The sequence below is a fragment of the Malus sylvestris genome, chromosome 6 (assembly GCF_916048215.2).
Source record: "Malus sylvestris chromosome 6, drMalSylv7.2, whole genome shotgun sequence".
NCBI lineage: Eukaryota > Viridiplantae > Streptophyta > Magnoliopsida > Rosales > Rosaceae > Malus > Malus sylvestris.
The window spans coordinates 3,351,004-3,368,411 of NC_062265.1; the positions used below are offsets into that span (position 1 = coordinate 3,351,004).

The window sequence follows — 17,408 nt, forward strand, 5'->3', positions numbered from 1 at the left end:
CCAAATTCAATGACCCCTCCTCCTGCAATTGGGTCGTTATAGTTACGGGTTGGATGCCATTTTGAAACCCTACTTCATCCCCAGCACCCAAACAATGCCCATTTACACCATGAGCTGCTGCTTACTAGACAAGGGAAACATTGCCCTTTCAAGTTCAGATGGCGATCCATCATAATATCTTGCCCACCTGAGACAGTTGTTTGTCGCCGTGATCTACTGAGCTAGCTATCATGCATTTATGGTGAGTCTGTTATAGAGAAAGACTTATATGACACGAGTATTAGACCTGTCAATGGATCAGATTTTGAACTGGATCCAATCCGAATCAAATGAAATTAAAAGGACATGGATCGATACTTATTTTTATTATCTGAATTAGTTTGAATCTGATTTTAAATGGATGTGGATATGGGTTAAGGTTGATACGATTCGATCCAACCTGTTAACATGTCTAATGAGTACACTTCCAAGGTGGTGTTAGGTGCCAATAAAATAAAGACGTGGAAGTTTTTTTGGCCAAATTTCATTGTTTCATTAGCGCAGAACATCATGTGGCGATGTGTACTTGTTCCCTAAAAGTTGTTCTCCGTCAGAAGGTCGGCCTTGCGTGATTATGCTAAAGCTACACCTGTCTTGCTTGCCTTCCCATTGGGTATCTGAGTTGTAGCATGTCATTCCAGCACATAGGAATGCGTATTCCTGCTATCGATTGATCTCCCAAAAGAGGGGTTTCTTTCTTATGTTACTATCGTCGTTGTGGAAAGAGAGGAATAATCCCTCTTATGACAAAGACGGGAATAATCTCTTATGGCTTGGGGATTACGGTGAAACGAGCCTTGCTCTCCTGCGCATTATTCCACATAAAAAACAAAAAACGACAGTTCCGTTCACCCGTGAAATGCGCGGGAGAGAATTTCTGAAAATTTCCTCTTAAGTAATTATTCCGTCTTATCATCCATGAAACTTATGTCAAAGATTCCAAGATTCTGTCCGACTGCTACTCTCATTGATGTGTTAGAAAAAGCGGTCTCAATCTCATGCCGTAGAGGGTGGTTTAGAAAAAGTGCTCATGCCGTAGAGGGTGGTTTAGAAAAAGTGCTCATGTCGTAGAGGATGGTTTAGAAAAAGTGAGGCTCTCTAGTGTATATAGCTAGCACTACTCTGGATGGTTCATTGCTCGTACACATCACCTACTTCATACACTAAAACTTCATGGAGAGAAGCATGAGAGTTGTTTTACTACTAATCAGGGTTCTTGCTATTGCAACCATTACTTTCAGTATTGGTTTATGCAATGGAATACCCGGTTGGCCTCCGCTTTGCAAAGAAAGCGAAAGACAAGCACTTCTGATGTTCAAGCAAGATCTCGAGGACCCTGCCAATCGACTTTCTTCGTGGGTTGCAGAAGAAGGTTCAGACTGTTGCAGTTGGACAGGAGTTGTCTGTGATCACATAACTGGCCACATTCACGAGCTGCACCTTAATAGTTCCGACTCTGATTGGGATTTCAACCGTTCCTTCGGTGGTAAGATAAATTCTTCTTTGCTCGGTTTAAAGCATCTCAACTACTTGGACTTGAGTAACAATTATTTCAGTACAACACAAATTCCTAGTTTCTTTGGTTCTATGACAAGTTTAACACACCTTAATCTTGGAGACTCATCGTTTGATGGAGTAATTCCTCATCAACTAGGAAATCTCTCCAGTCTATGCTATCTCAATCTCAGTAGTTACAGTCTGAAGGTTGAGAACCTTAAGTGGATTTCTGGTCTTTCTCTGCTAAAACAGTTGGACTTGAGTTCTGTAAATCTTAGCAAAGCATCTGACTGGTTGCAAGTTACAAACATGCTTCCTTGTTTGGTAGAGTTAATTATGTCTGATTGTGTACTTCATCATACTCCCCCTCTACCCACCATAAATTTTACTTCCCTGGTCGTCCTTGACCTTTCTTACAACAGTTTTAATTCTTTGATGCCGAGATGGGTTTTCAATATTAAAAATCTAGTTTCTCTTCGTCTCACTGGTTGTGATTTCCAAGGTCCAATTCCTGGTATTTCACAGAATATCACATCTTTGAGGGAAATTGATTTGTCATTCAATTCTATTAATCTTGATCCGGATCCCAAATGGTTGTTTAACCAAAAAATCCTTGAATTGAATCTAGAAGCCAATCAACTTTCAGGCCAACTTCCAAGCAGTATTCAAAATATGACTTGTCTTAAAGTTCTTAATCTCAGGGAGAACGACTTCAATTCTACCATATCTGAATGGTTGTATAGCTTGAACAATCTCGAGTCCTTACTTCTTTCTCACAATGCCTTACGTGGTGAAATATCGAGTTCCATTGGAAACCTTAAAAGTTTAAGGCACTTTGATCTTTCAAGTAATTCAATATCAGGTTCCATTCCAATGTCCCTAGGAAACCTGTCAAGCTTAGTAGAACTAGACATATCTGGTAATCAGTTTAAAGGAACTTTCATAGAAGTTATTGGGAAACTCAAATTGCTAGCATATCTGGATATATCTTATAATTCGTTTGAGGGTATGGTGTCGGAAGTTTCTTTTAGTAACCTTACAAAATTGAAGCATTTCATTGCAAAAGGAAACTCATTTACTCTGAACACCAGTCGAGATTGGCTTCATCCTTTTCAACTTGAAAGTTTACGATTGGATTCATGGCATCTGGGACCTGAATGGCCAATGTGGCTTCGGACACAAACACAGTTAACGGATCTAAGCTTATCTGGTACAGGAATTTCAAGTACTATTCCAACTTGGTTTTGGAACTTAACATTCCAATTAGGTTATCTAAATCTCTCTCACAATCAATTGTACGGGGAGATTCAAAATATAGTTGTTGCTCCTTATTCAGTAGTTGATCTTGGTTCTAACCAATTCACTGGTGCATTGCCTATTGTTCCCACCTCATTAGCTTGGCTAGATCTTTCCAATTCATCATTTTCTGGATCCGTTTTCCACTTCTTCTGTGATAGGCCGGAAGAAGCAAAGCAACTTTCTATTCTTCATCTCGGGAACAATCTTCTCACTGGAAAAGTACCCGACTGTTGGAGGAGTTGGCAATACTTGGCAGCCCTAAATTTAGAAAACAATCTTCTCACTGGAAATGTCCCAATGTCTATGAGATACTTGCAACAGTTGGAATCGCTGCACTTGCGCAATAATCACCTGTACGGAGAATTGCCACATTCCCTACAAAACTGTTCCTCGTTGTCAGTTGTTGACCTTGGTGGAAATGGGTTTGTCGGAAGCATACCAATATGGATGGGTAAAAGCCTTTCAAGGTTGAACGTTCTTAACCTTCGTTCGAATGAGTTTGAAGGAGACATTCCTTCTGAAATTTGTTATTTGAAAAGTCTCCAGATATTGGACCTTGCACGTAATAAACTCTCTGGAACGATACCGAGATGCTTCCACAATTTGAGCGCCATGGCTACTTTGTCAGAATCATTTTCGTCAATCACGTTTATGATTAGTACTTCTGTTGAGGCTTCTGTAGTGGTAACGAAAGGGATAGAAGTGGAATATACCGAGATTCTGGGATTCGTAAAAGGCATGGATCTTTCATGCAACTTTATGTATGGAGAGATCCCTGAAGAACTTACCGACCTCCTCGCATTGCAGTCACTCAATTTATCGCATAACCGCTTCACCGGAAGAGTTCCTTCAAAGATTGGTAATATGGCAATGTTAGAATCTCTCGATTTTTCCATGAACCAACTTGACGGTGAAATTCCTCCAAGCATGACGAATTTGACATTTCTGAGTCACTTAAACTTGTCCTACAACAATTTGACGGGACGAATTCCGAAAAGCACTCAGCTGCAGAGCCTTGATCAGTCTAGCTTCGTCGGCAACGAACTATGCGGAGCTCCACTCAACAAGAATTGCAGCGCAAATGGGGTGATACCGCCACCAACAGTTGAGCAAGACGGAGGAGGAGGATACCGTTTACTCGAAGACGAGTGGTTCTACGTGAATTTGGCAGTTGGATTCTTCACGGGGTTTTGGATTGTGCTTGGTTCTTTGCTGGTAAACATGCCATGGAGCATTCTTCTTTCACAGTTGCAGAATAGGATGGTGCTTAAAATGTATCATGTAATTGTTAAATATGTTTAGGTCTATATGACGAATATGCCAGTATGGTTGTGTTGTATGATTTTGTCAAATTTCATCCTCTTGTTTCATTGTATTTTTCTTCTTTTCTTGGCATTATGAGGGGTAAGGTTTATGTCCTCCCTGACTAGGTGTAACTTTTTTTTTCGTTATCAATAAAATATCCCTCGTATCATCAAGGTTTTCTTAAAAAAAAAATAAAAATTATCCCATATAAAATTAAAAGACTTGTTTTCTGAACAAGTAACTTTTCATTCAGCAGAAGTAAATTGAATGACAGTAACTCGTATCCTCGATCTTTCTTTTGTTCTCTCTCCTCTCTCCCCTTCTCCTTCGCAGCACTACTACTCTCTCGTCTTCGTACTAATTCACGTAACACCTCTCTCTCTTCTTCGTACTAATACAAGAAGAAGGGTGGCTCAAGGTCAATTTTGATGGAGGTTTCCAAGATGTTAAGGAGCATTTGGTATGCTCCTAAGACAATGCAATGGGGGTTCTCTTGCTGCTGCAACAGGCGCTGTCACACGAGTTGCTTCCCGAACTCGTAGCTTTGGCTGCTAGGAGGGGGCAACCCCAGCTTCTTCGCGAGGGTACTTCTTGGTGCAGATTAAGAGTTCCCAGATATCGTTCCATGACAATTTTAAACACTCGATTAAATTGCTTCCATGGCAGTCATCTCGGCTAGAAAGGTTTCTCTTTTAAAATGTAAGACTTCTCAGCTGTCGAAGAAGAAGTTCTACAATGAAATTGATTCAACATCTACTACTAGAAAGAAGCTGAGGTTCGATTTACATGGCGAGTCAACAACTGGCTTCATCTGCACAGTATACACCAAAAACTGAACCCTTGCGAGACAGCTCCATTTCAAGAAGAATTCAGCTCTTGCCGAAAAACCATATGCACAAAAAGAATCCATCGATTTCAGATGGTGGTGAACTTACACTCTGGTCGGTCATCAGCTTCAATTCGATCTTGTTGGCAAAGTGCATACTCTGGTCGGTCATCAGCTTCAACTTTCGGTCAGGAGTTGCAAAATTAAGGTAAAGTCCTAACCTGCGAGATTCAATCAAATCTAGTTAACAAAAGAAAATGACCATTAAATTCAATTGCCGCCCCAAGAGTGCAAATTTCACTTAAGAACGAGCCACAATGTTTTACACAAACAGAATGAAAAGCTTTTTACACACGTTTAAGTGGTCACACAACTGATAACTACCGATAATCAAAATAGATACGATGGTAGATACTACCCTTTCTGGAAAGAAAAACAAAATTCCGATCAGTTTTACCAAACTGAACAGAAAAAAATTAATAAATGCTACCCCTTGGATAAGTAACCAAATTCTAGTTGTCTTTACTGAAATGGAACAGAGAAAAGCAATCGAGACTCAATTCAAGGCTTTAGGAAAGGTAGTTTGTAGGCAGTTTTGGGGATCAGTTAGATGGAGCGTAACAGAACTTTGAGAACTAAAATGGGGTTGGGATGGATTTACTTTGGACAGTCAGATTCTCGTTAGTTCGTTGAGGCTCCAGTTACGAATACAATGTCATCAATTATGTTGGACTGGGTTGCTGTGCTGAAGTGACTTGTGTTAGTTCATTTCAATTCTGATTGATATGTTCTTTCTTGTAAGTTGAATGTGGAGTTATTCCTGTGCTTCTGATTTGAATCGAAAATTTAGGATCTAAGAAAGTACCTGATTATGAAAGCAAAGTAGGAAGTCAATCTGCTTAAAGATGGACTAACTCCACGGTTGTGACAAAGAAACATTTGGAGTGGATGCGTTTAGTCCTTGTTTGTAATGTATAGCAGCTTTCAGCACATTGTAATGTTCAGTAACGATACCGTACAGAGCTTGTGTGTATACCTCCCTCGCCTGCAACATAGAACAGCCAGAATACTTAGAAACAAGATAAAAGAAAAACAATGAAGTTAAAAAAAAAAAAAACATTTAGAGTAGATGTCAATTTTGCACCCTGAACTTTGACTGATGTGGCACTTTGGTCCCTCAACTTCAAAACGTTTGGTCCCCATAGTATGTGTCTCAGTTAAGCCCGTTTCGAAAGTTTTGAAGTCCAGCAACCAGAGTCAACAAAACTCAAAATTCAGGGGATAAGGGTGAAATTTACTCTTAACAATTAGAAATCAATGGAAATGACTTTCCCAGTCCTTGAACATTAGCTTTCAAAACTTTTTCTCGTATGAATGAACATTATATATCTATATAGTATACCCCTACACTAAACTACTTTTGCATACAGTTTCACATAATTGTTGACCAAGGAAAAGACTGTATTAGTTAAATGCCAATGTTCATACAATAGGCGGACCTAGTTCTTCCACATGATTCAGCAGTTTATCAAACGGTATCATGACATGATTTAAAATGCAATGCTAAGTCTCAGATCCAGAACATAATTACACATGAGCTTTCATTGCAGAATAATGTAAAGATCCGAAAGAATACAACAGGAGCCGTCCAAATCAATCAGGAAGTTGAAAGACATTGTTTAGAGAACCAACCTCTTCAGAATTTTGACAGGAAGCAGTAATATCAGAGAAGGTGATTTCTGGTGCAACCGATAATCCAGTACCATGGAAGGAGATCATTCTCCTTTCTCCAATTTCTTTTTCTACCTGGAAAACAATTGTGTCACTAATGCGGAAAAGTAGCACTACAGTAACCACCAAAACAGAGCTGACGAACCTGGGGTGGAGGGGGCATGATGTTGTGACACAACAATGCTAAGGGATATATATGCCCTGGCGCAGCAGAATGTTCACCAAGCCTTCTTAGATTGTCCAGTGAAGCAGCATCAAAAGGTGCCTGACCAACTTATATCAGTATGAAGTTTGAATCATGAAGACAACACTTACACTTATGTCTACGTGTTCGCATGTATGTTAGACTTGTTAGTATGAAGTCATTGCACCACCAACTCGAAATCAAGATAGGTGGATGCTTATCTATATTGGTAAATTCTTGGTTATAGTGGAACACTATGTCAACGTGATCTCAAATTGTAGCCAATCTTCGTTTTATGGAAGCCCAACTCCTCAATTAGAATACAACCAAGTTGAGGTCAAATTTAGTAAATGCTTAAAACAGTAATTTATTTCAACAGACACAAAATGGAATATATTTAGAAATCATCCTCAATCTATTTATGATTTCCTCTAGAGCTATTGAGTCCCTATTCTATCCATGATGAATTTAGAACTCCTTTGATTTTACACCTACGCTGTCAGGTTTGCTTGACCTAAATTCACAAGTACAACTAGAACATATAGATGCAACTTTAAGACCCCTTATGTGGCAACCCTAGAGAGACAATTGCAAGATAAAAATCATCATCAGAACATTGAATCTCCTATACAGATCAAAACATTTAACAAAAAGAAAGCTCGAAAAATAAAAAATATTAAACATCGACAATGAAAATACATGATTTCCTTCTCAATCTTCTCATACATGATGAAGTTGAAAGAGCTTACTGGGTACCATTCTCCTGTTGCAGGATCTGGCCGGTCCCTGCCACCACTAGGTGCAATCCATACAATCTGTGACCCGCCCCTATAAAAACATGTTAAATTAGAAGGCTGTATTAAGAAAACAGAGGTAAACAAATTCACCACATTAAAAGAGTAAGTTTTTTAAGAAAAGAAAATTGTTAAATTTTAATGCCCTTCTTGATCTAGCTTTTCGATGGATTATGATGTTATGCAAACAGCTTGGATGATGATATGTGAGTAAACGGAAACAATAAACTAAACACCGCCTCACATAATCACAAGAAAAATTGTTATCGAGATGGCTAACTTTTCCTACGTCCCTGTGTGATCTGTCTTGAGAGAATCACTTGCACTATCAAGAAGAATAATTTATTACAAAAAATTTCGGAAATTCCTATGCTAATCCCCAAGCCCTAGCTTTCGTTCTCTCTATCACTCTCTTTAGTTCTCTACCCCTTGTGTGCTCGCTATATTTTAAGAACTCTTATCAAGACTATTTACAGATAATAGGTTGTGGGTTAGAAGAAACCTAATCTGAAATCACTTAGGATAGAGAAGAAAAACTGATTTTCTCATTCTAGTAGGAATCTAGCATGCACTGATTTTCTAATTCTAGTAGGAATCTAGCATGTGTCCTAGAAAAAAAAAATACAAGAACAAATAGAGATAAAGAAACTCAACTTGACCTTTTTTTCTTAAAGAGACACAAATTTTATTGCAGAAAACTACATAAAGAGTGGACAGTCCACTAATATTGTGATTAAATGCATATTATTCCTTTACCAGTAATTGAAATTAGAGAGATCATCCCCCACCCTGATTAGCAAACCTACCACCAGCGAAGACCTAAAGGTAAGCATTTGTTACAATGTTGAACCTTCAGGCCTAATTTGGTCTCGAGGACTAGTTTGGATTGGAAAACTCGCTAGGTTCATGAATGTTGAATAAAGAAATAGGTGACGACTTGCATATTGTACAAGTTGAAAGGTACAAGATGGATTTGTAAAGAAGTAAACTTATCCCTTCAAATCCCCACATAAAGGGTAGAATTGGGAATGAGAAGTTTCATTCATAACTAATGCGACTTCTACCTTCAATTTCGACAAGCTTTACAAGTTGGCATCCATTTCTTCCTTCAACATACATGGAATCTAGTGAGATTTCCAATCCTAGGCACAAACGAGCCCTTGCTCTCTCAGTCTAGCACCTAAAACGAATTGTTTTTCAGTTTTAACAGTATCCTCGACTCAAAGTATGACAAGTACTCCATTTTGAGTTGACATACTAGTATAAAAATCCGAGTAGGTGTTGATTAAGTACTAGAAGGATGAATGAAATAAGAAAAAGAGGAGCACTTCCTTGAGTTGCTACGCATTTTTTATGCAACAAGTAAAATCAAATTTCCATGTCCATTAGCACAAGAAAGATGAATGGAGAAAAAAGGGTGAGTGCTTCCTTGACTTGTTAACTTGATATGCATTTTTGTACGCTAACAAGGAAAATCAGCTTAGCTCCTTTATCACCAGTTTGTTCCTAGCTATCACAACAAGAAGATTCACTTCAAACAAATTGGTTAGTTCTGAGATGTGTAGTGCTTAATAGGGTTCAATGAGACAAGAAATGAGCAAGATGTAAGAGCAAATACAACAACACCAACAAAGCCTTATCCCACTAATAGTGGTCGGCTGTAAGAATCCTAGAACACCATTGTGCTCGGTTTTGCACCAAATCTTCCAAAAGGTAAGAGCAAATAAAACAGAGAAAATATATGAAAGAGGGAGAAATAAGGATTGTCCAAGAACACAAAAACAATGCAAAAAATAAAAAGGAAAAAAATCTTTCTGCACAGGACCTGACATGGTAGTAACACCGTCGGACCTTGATAAGCAGAAATAAGAAGAGCCGCCAATAAAATCAAACCAACTTTGACAACGCATAGACAAACAAAATAATTGAGGTACCTCAATAGCACTGCCATTTCCTTCAAACTCCGTGTGTTTGCTTTTCTTTTCATATCAACAAGCTCAGGAACATCATTCATGTGCTTTTTGGAGTATACACATATCAGATTCCTGTAAGAATATTAAAACAACAAATGATGAGAATTTCATCATTTAACTAATCAAAGCACAGAGGTGCATACTAATTGCATAACATTATCCCACAATTCACAAGTACCTCCCCATGCTGAAAGGCTTACAAAGAGGATCTGTCAAAACCCTATCTCCTGCTATGTAGGTCTGCAGTACAAAACTACAAAGTCTAAAATTTGGTTATGCAAATAGGTGTAAGTGCACAAAATAGCGTATGCATCCAATGTACACTTAGAATGAAGACAGAACATTGCAATTCACCATTTTCTCAGCGAGATGTGGGTTTGTTGATTCAAGCAACAAGGCAATGACAGCTGGATCTGCTTCAGTTTGGTGGTTTGATATCAAAAAGATGTTGTGACCCTGCATGCATAATCCAATTGCATTACATCACGAGTCACGTCCATGTGTAAACTAATCAAGATGATATGGCATCTGCATAGTGCATACCACAGTACCAATAAAATCATACCACGAAAAGAATTGAGACAACTACTGGTCAACTATAAATGTGATATACAGCACCAATACAAAGTTATTGCACTGTATTGCATTCTACTGAAAAACAGTTACTATTTTGATAGCCCATGCAAGAAACTGACTGGTAGGAACCCTTCAGACCATCACTCCTTATCAGTTCTCTGACATTGTTTTCTAAAGTACTTAAACATATATATGTCCAAACCTAAACTTGAACTGCCAAACATGCAAATACATCACCTTTATATCGGAGGCCACTATATAACTTTGTAAGTTGTAACAACAAAACAAGGAGGAAGTTTAGTCTAACTTTGCTTCTAGAAAGTAAGTGTTTCACAATTCAGCTATGTATAGTTGTTAACCCCACAAAGAAAATAAGCTGAATACTGAGAATACGCACCTGCTGAAGCTTCTCTTCAATTTCATAGAAAATGGAATGGTTGCCAACATATGAGTTTCTGCACAAATAAGCATCAGAATTTAGGATTAGAACTCATATTCACGTGAATATAAGAAAGTAAGAACTAGCACACATGAAAGAAAATGTGATTTGCCAGCATTTTTTTTGTTTCTTCGTGTGAGTATTCTCTGTTAACAAGTTTTTGAAAAATCTTTTTTCTAATAATTGGACACACATGGTAACACTGCATTACTCTAGTCCATAATAATACTGTAGTGTAGATTTATTTCAAAATTCAGTCAAGAATTCAGGAAAAAAACTACAAAACGAATGGTTATAAATTCCATTTTATATTTACTTCATTAAACAAGTCAGAAAAGGGCAAAGAAATGAAGACGCATCTAAATTAAATTGATCTTTACATTTTTGTATCGATGATTAAAAATCAGAATATTTAAAATTCCCAAGACAACTATTCTATAAAAGAAATTCTCTTATAAATCAAAATAAATGATTTTAATCTCATGCTGAATGATCCAATGAAAGCATGTCAGATGGACAAATCACCCATGACCCTGTCAGTTTTAAGGCTCCAATGAACTTCATGAAATAATGCATAGTACATACATTCATTTTTAGGAAAACTAATGAAAAGGGCTTGAAAACTGAGTTTTAACGATAAGGACAAAATAAAGGGTAAAGTGAATAGTAGCAGGTTTGACTTTTTAATGTAAAAATGTGGTTTTTCGTTAAAGTGAACAGTACCTTGGGCTTTTTGTTAAAACTCCCTTCATTTTTAGCAAAAATAGACAACAAGAATAAATGCATCATCTTTCAGTTTATATACATCAAAGTAGCTGATGAAGATGGTAAAAAGGATAGAAGTTGTCAAGATACCTGAAATCAACTAAAGGACGAATATAGTTTTGACCAAACATGTAGTAATCAAAAGGCTCTCGCATTGCCTTGTGATATGGTGAGAAGATAAATGGATCCTGAAAAATTATTGATCTATCACATAGACAAAAAAATAAAAAAAATAAAACAAGTATACAAGAAAACAAACAATAATTTGGTTTCCTAGTGTTACACACATCAGCAACTAAGGCAACTGTATGATAACGCATATAAAACCCAGTATTACCTCTATATCCAAGAATACACGATCCAACACAGCAGTCATATTTGACAACACAATCTCATCTGCCTTGGGATTTCCGCTTTGAAGAATCTGAATAATGATAGCATAGGATTATGAAAAAAAGAAAACGAGTTTCTTATCACTTAGATTTAATTACTTCCAGGACATCTAACGCATACAAGCCATCCATATACGATCTAATAATTGAACAAGAAGTCCTCAAACCTCTATACGGAATATCAAATCCAGATATTAAAAAACACTAAAAAATCAAAGCCGATTGGCATGTACTTGAATCTAATAATTAAAGCAGGCTGTGATCTCACTCTCCTGAAGCTACCCATATAATTACAGCCACACGTTACTGACAGATTATTGACATTTAAGGAACACATTATTTCATGTCCGCTAATTAAGGAAAAAAAGGCTAAACTTGGCATCTACGTGTATATATATATATATATAGACCCACACACACACATACACATACACACACACACACACACACACACACACTAGTATATAGAGATATATATATATATATATATATATATATGTATGTATATATAAAGTCCACTTTAGTCAAGAAGAATCCATACACAATGAGTTAACCAGTGAAGCATAACAAAGATAAGCTTCAAACTTAAGAAAGTTTACATTGATTATTATGGAAGCTTGTAATAAAATAACCATGAAACAAGTTCTAGATCCATACACAATGGCCACATTGTGGCTATTTGATCGTGTAAGCACAACATGTAAATGGTTCGGATTTCTGATAAAAAATGTCACATTTTCTTTTTGACCTTAAACAACTAAGGCACATTAATCGCGTGCTAGCTTGTGATTGACTTTTTGTTATTCTTTTAGTTACTCACAATTTGTAAGTACCATGGTCACATTAAGTAGTCGTAACTAAAGATTCGATCCTACTCAATTGGTATCAATATTTCTAGTAAAAATGTAGGCCTTGAACCACAAAATATCTATCTCAAAGAATTCTAATTCCTACTCATCAGCAAAGCCAAGCATAGGATATATGTAATTAACAATATATTTAGCAAGTTGAAAGATATTCCTAGTTCATAAGGAAAAGGAAGTTTAAAATTGTATGAATTTATGAAATTTTATTGCCAGTTTTGTCGTCTCTAAATAATATGGCTACAGCAGTATATACTAAAATCTCTTCTATTTTGAGAAGAAAATACTAAAGCTTCTTCGTTTGGCAATTTTGAATGCCAAAACCGTTGAAATAAATTAAATTTACAGATGCACGCATCTGTACACAAATTGCTTTTAGATGAGACTCGAACCAAAACGTTTACAGATATAAAGTAAATTCAAAATAAAATATCAGAAGCAGATCTAACTATGTACAGTAAAATACAAGATTAAGAATTTTACAGCATTTTTATAATTCTGATATAATTCTTCCATTCCTGAAGCAACAGTTGAGGGAAGCCTGCCAGCTTCTGTTTCCTTCCTTATTGCAGACAGCAGCTCTACAGATGAACATTTCAAACAAGTCAAGAAAACTAGCATCAATAAACAGGAGAACATTAATAAAGTAAAGAAAAGCTGCTTAGAAAGGAGATTTTTTTTTTTTTTTTTCATTAAGAAAGCTGCAGTTAATGACAAACTAGCTCTAGGTCTAGTGGCAATTTCTTTCCAGTGTTGACAAAGATTTTCAAGTTTATGTTCAATGGAAACATAAAACAATATAGATGAATTATTTAACTACAATACAAGGATACAAGAAAAACAAAAATATAACCTTCAAGGAACCTGAATAAGAAGACACAGAACATTTGAATTACATATCAGAGCATGCAATCAATGACATCGGAGGTTATGCTTACAAAACGGTTAGTAAAAATAATGAGAGGAGTGGAAGAAAGAAAAAGAGAGAAAATGAGTCAGTTGGGACCATAGTCCCAGTGATACTGCACTGTAAATTTGAGGACATTCTTAGGCTATTAGGAGTTAGACTGTATCCTGATGGTCGCACTAATAGGAAGGACTCAAAGACTATCCAACCACAGGGTTCAGATGTCCAACAAGCCAATCAAATAGCTATGAATTTGAACAAGATTTGAAGCTTGCATATACTACAAACCTCTGCTCCAAATATTTGAAGCAAGAAGCCCAACTTTTGGCGACCATAATTATAAGGGTTATTATGAGCAATGGTCCCTGAACTTGTCCATAGTTACAATTTAGTCCTCCAACCCTTTTTTAGTTCATGTGGTCCTTCAACTTGACCACCTCTTGCAACACTGGTCCTATCCGTCACCATGTACCATATTCTGTCTATTTAATCTATGTTTTGTCAAATAGTATCTGTCTTTCCTTTTGTTTGTTGTTTCTCTTTTGGTTTTCATGGTGGGGAATAAATATAGGAATTTTACGATGGGTGTGAACAACAATAAGGTAGGGCCACTAGACAGGTCTTTCAGTGAAAATCCATCCTAAACCAAGCAAAAAGTGCTCTTAATGTAGCTTATCAAATGTTAATAATGCATACCCTGCAAAAATTGTACCTACATGAAACGCAATCCCATGATGAGAAAGCCAACCATATGATGCATCCATGTTCAGTTTCAAGTCCTTTTTGCACGATTCTTGAATCATTCGAAATTTATATTGTTACTGAACCCATTTCGTTATGGTAGCATGGATTGATGGGTATCCACCTACCATGGACTTGGAACGGATGAAGCTGTTGAGTAAGTAGATCTTATCATGATAACTAGTCTAAAAAAAATCTGGCTTCCACAGGCACATACTTGAAACAATGGATTTGACGCGTACAATCTATAAAAAAGATACAGAAAGGGTGAATAACACAAAAACAAGGAGCAATAACCATTGAACAACTTCGACGTGTTGACAACTCATACCTAATGAAACCAATACTTTTTAATAAATTTGTATAAGGAAATAAGGTATTCAAAGTATGATGTACTTTTAGGTTCATAATCAGAGTCTATTGACTTGTCATAACTTTCACTGTTCTTCATTTGTTCTCTGTTTTGTTTGTTCTTTGAATACACTAGGTAGGTTGCTTTTCGAAAATGGACAATTTTGTTAATGATTTTTTACTCATTTCAAAATACAGCGGTTTTCCTTAAAACATAATATCTTTAGAGAAGGCTTAAAAACATAATTCAAAATATACTTTATATGCGTATACATTTGGGGAAAGAATTACTCAGAAGTTATAACCTTAAAGTAACAACTATATCCCATAAAATACCTTCCATCCTTGTCCTTATTCTCTATCTTGTCCGATCTTGTGATCATTTTGGTTTACAGCACCATACATAACTACAACCACTAATATATACAGATACAAGTCTCATAACCAACCCCTGGCTACAGTGTCATGCCCTAGTACATAGTGCTACAATTACAGACTGTACATCCTTATGAAAGAATACATGCCCAACAAGAATCGGTTTCCTTTACATAAATAGGAACTTCAACCTGAACTTTTTTGTCAACATTTCCTTCAAATTGAAAACAAGTTATCATGACATTCCACTCATTTAACGATAGGATTGGTTTCAAAGAAATCAATGGATATTTGAAAATACTAGGGGGCTTCTGTATCGACCATTTCACTAGATTGGAAGGCTGCAGTGTCAATCAAATTTGAAACTTTCATCACTTCCAAGTTTAGAGAAGAAAATTCTTTTGACAAATAACTGAAATACTCCTCTCTTTCTAGCAAATTTAAAAGGAAAATCAAGAAAGGCAACATTTCAACTCCAAGAAAAAAAAAAAAGTATGAGCATTCACTTTCTTGCATTTTCTGAGGAGCCAAACAGACAAAATGCGAAGAGCTCTCACCATAGAAATTTAAGTCGGCCACGAAAATAAAATTGAGGACCAATTTCAATTCAAGAAAGGCAAAATTTCAATTCAAGAAAAAAACTATTAGCTTTCTTGCATTTTCTGAGGAACCAAACAGAGAAAATGGCGAAGAGCTCACACCTTGTTCAGTGGTCGCGTTGAGAAAGGTGCGAGAATGGTTAGTCTCCCTCTTCTCTGCACACTGAATGGGCGACAAAGAAGCCGACTCCGTGTCCTTCACCAGCTCCGCCATGGCAGTCACCTTCAAGGTGGAAAACAAGCAAGGACAGGCGGAGCTCCGCCACCTCAAAGAGACCAAGCACAGCCGAGAAGAAGACGACGGTGACGAAGAGTAAGCAGCGGAGGCGGAGGAGGAAAGAGACGACGGCGAAATCCTAGGCGTGAGGAATGCGGTGGATGGCGTTGCAGAGAGAGTAAACATAGTGAGAGAGAGAGAGAGAGAGAGAGAGAGAAGCGGAGGATAGATCGATCGATCTGTGAGTTTTGGTTTTCTGCAGAGTGGGGGAGTGGACGGTGGAGGCAAGGTTATGATCACGTCTTTTCCAACGCCAATAGTGGGAGAATGGTGACGGCGGTTTTGGATTGGGGGGAAGAGAGTGACACCAGCGGAAGCTATCTCGACACGTGGCTTTTCTCGCAGGGTGGATTGAGGGGAGGCAACCCGAAAGTGGCTGTGGTGTCGTTTGCTTGTTGTTACTGTTTTGTAAATTGATTTATTTAACTACTAACCAGTCATATGCCCGCACGTCACTAATTTTCTAACGTTTTGGATTAATATTTTTAATTTTTACTGGTTAGACATTGGACAATTTATAAATTTGGTCTACGCATTACTCATACTAGTCGATCATATTGAAAAAATAATAATAAACATTCAGTTTCAGGAATGAATTTTAGGAAAAAGTAGAATTACGTCGGTTTTCCTGCAACAAAGAGATGAATAGACACATTGTTAGCTAAGGATTATTCGATGTCTGAGTTAAAATTATTGAATCGGTGAGAATCTCATAGCTTAAAGCTTCTTGGTAAATAAACATGTTTATCTCACGATGCTCTTTCGAACAATTATTGTAGTTATAATGAAATTCGGTTCTTTTATAATTCATATCTCGATTAAGATTTATGACATATGGATAAATGTCAAATCACATGTAGATATTAATAGTTACAATAATGCAACCTCAAGTAGCTTAAAGGGATATCTCGTTATATCTCGTTATATCTCGTATATGTCCGACACGTGTAACATAATACCATACCCACCTTAATGAGATATACACCAGTCTTACCAGATAGTTACACAATACCCAATATTAGGCCTCTTTCAGCATGGAGATTAGGAAAAGATGCTTCACACTCCAATCGGCCCATCTAGTTTATTTTATTTCTTTATCTTTGAGAAGCCAAATATTAGTACATTTTTTTCTTGTGAAAACTTATTGCTAAACCGATAAACCTCAAACTTCATGCGTAAAAATGACTTTGCCCATGCAAACTATGAGTTTATTTCCTCCATGATTTTTCAGAGCTTATAATATGTAGCAATTCAACCACTTGCAAATATTATTGGTTGGAAAGAGCAATTTTGAAGAATTGCAGGTGTATAGTAATCTAATCATTTCCAAATACCATTCTTGAAAAATAAATGTATTTTTTATGTTCTACGTGCACTACCAAGTAATTAGCCAAACGTAGTTCGCGCCTTTGAATGTTGGGAAAAGAAAATTTGATTTGTGCTAATGGTTCATTGGTGGTTTTGAAGCCACACTT

General features: G+C 36.9%; 2 protein-coding genes across 5 annotated transcripts; one reads left to right on the plus strand and one right to left on the minus strand.

The window, feature by feature from the left end:
* Nucleotides 1-130: 130 nt before the first annotated feature.
* LOC126625711 (receptor-like protein EIX1) lies at nt 131-4,313 on the plus strand. Its single transcript, XM_050294767.1, has 2 exons — nt 131-2,129; nt 2,199-4,313. Exons 1-2 carry the CDS (start codon nt 1,213-1,215, stop codon nt 4,135-4,137), a joined length of 2,856 nt encoding a protein of 951 aa, XP_050150724.1. The 5' UTR covers nt 131-1,212; the 3' UTR covers nt 4,138-4,313.
* A 498-nt stretch (nt 4,314-4,811) lies between these two features.
* Nucleotides 4,812-16,247, minus strand: LOC126625713 (glycerol-3-phosphate acyltransferase, chloroplastic). 4 transcript variants are annotated; one of them, XR_007624453.1, is made up of 14 exons: nt 15,759-16,247; nt 13,167-13,264; nt 11,766-11,852; nt 11,519-11,616; nt 10,622-10,679; nt 10,003-10,104; nt 9,827-9,888; nt 9,610-9,720; nt 7,631-7,709; nt 6,843-6,962; nt 6,659-6,772; nt 5,832-6,011; nt 5,076-5,187; nt 4,812-4,951 (listed from the first exon to the last, which is right to left on the minus strand). XR_007624453.1 is itself a non-coding variant. In XM_050294771.1 (14 exons), the coding sequence occupies exons 3-13, from the start codon at nt 13,197-13,199 to the stop codon at nt 5,877-5,879; spliced, it is 999 nt and encodes a 332-aa protein (XP_050150728.1). In that variant the 5' UTR covers nt 13,200-13,264; nt 14,307-14,576; nt 15,759-15,879; the 3' UTR covers nt 4,812-5,187; nt 5,832-5,876. The 4 variants fall into 4 exon arrangements, 3 of the variants coding, with proteins under 3 accessions (XP_050150728.1, XP_050150726.1, XP_050150727.1); XM_050294771.1 differs by adding an exon at nt 14,307-14,576 and having other exon boundaries at nt 4,812-5,187; nt 15,759-15,879; XM_050294769.1 differs by having other exon boundaries at nt 4,812-5,187.
* Nucleotides 16,248-17,408: the final 1,161 nt, after the last annotated feature.

What these genes read in the sequence shown, in the direction of transcription:
- LOC126625711 (XM_050294767.1), top strand. Translation starts at nt 1,213, where the DNA reads ATGGAGAGAAGCATGAGAGTTGTTTTACTACTAATCAGGGTTCTTGCT. An exon ending in CTTGATCCGGATCCCAAATG is followed by an intron (nt 2,130 to 2,198) that starts GTTGTTTAACCA and finishes ACTTCCAAGCAG; the next exon opens with TATTCAAAATATGACTTGTC.
- LOC126625713 (XM_050294769.1), bottom strand. Translation starts at nt 16,059, where the DNA reads ATGTTTACTCTCTCTGCAACGCCATCCACCGCATTCCTCACGCCTAGG. An exon ending in GTGTATTCTTGGATATAGAG is followed by an intron (nt 11,617 to 11,765) that starts GTAATACTGGGT and finishes ATAATTTTTCAG; the next exon opens with GATCCATTTATCTTCTCACC. An exon ending in TCATGCCCCCTCCACCCCAG is followed by an intron (nt 6,773 to 6,842) that starts GTTCGTCAGCTC and finishes ATTGTTTTCCAG; the next exon opens with GTAGAAAAAGAAATTGGAGA.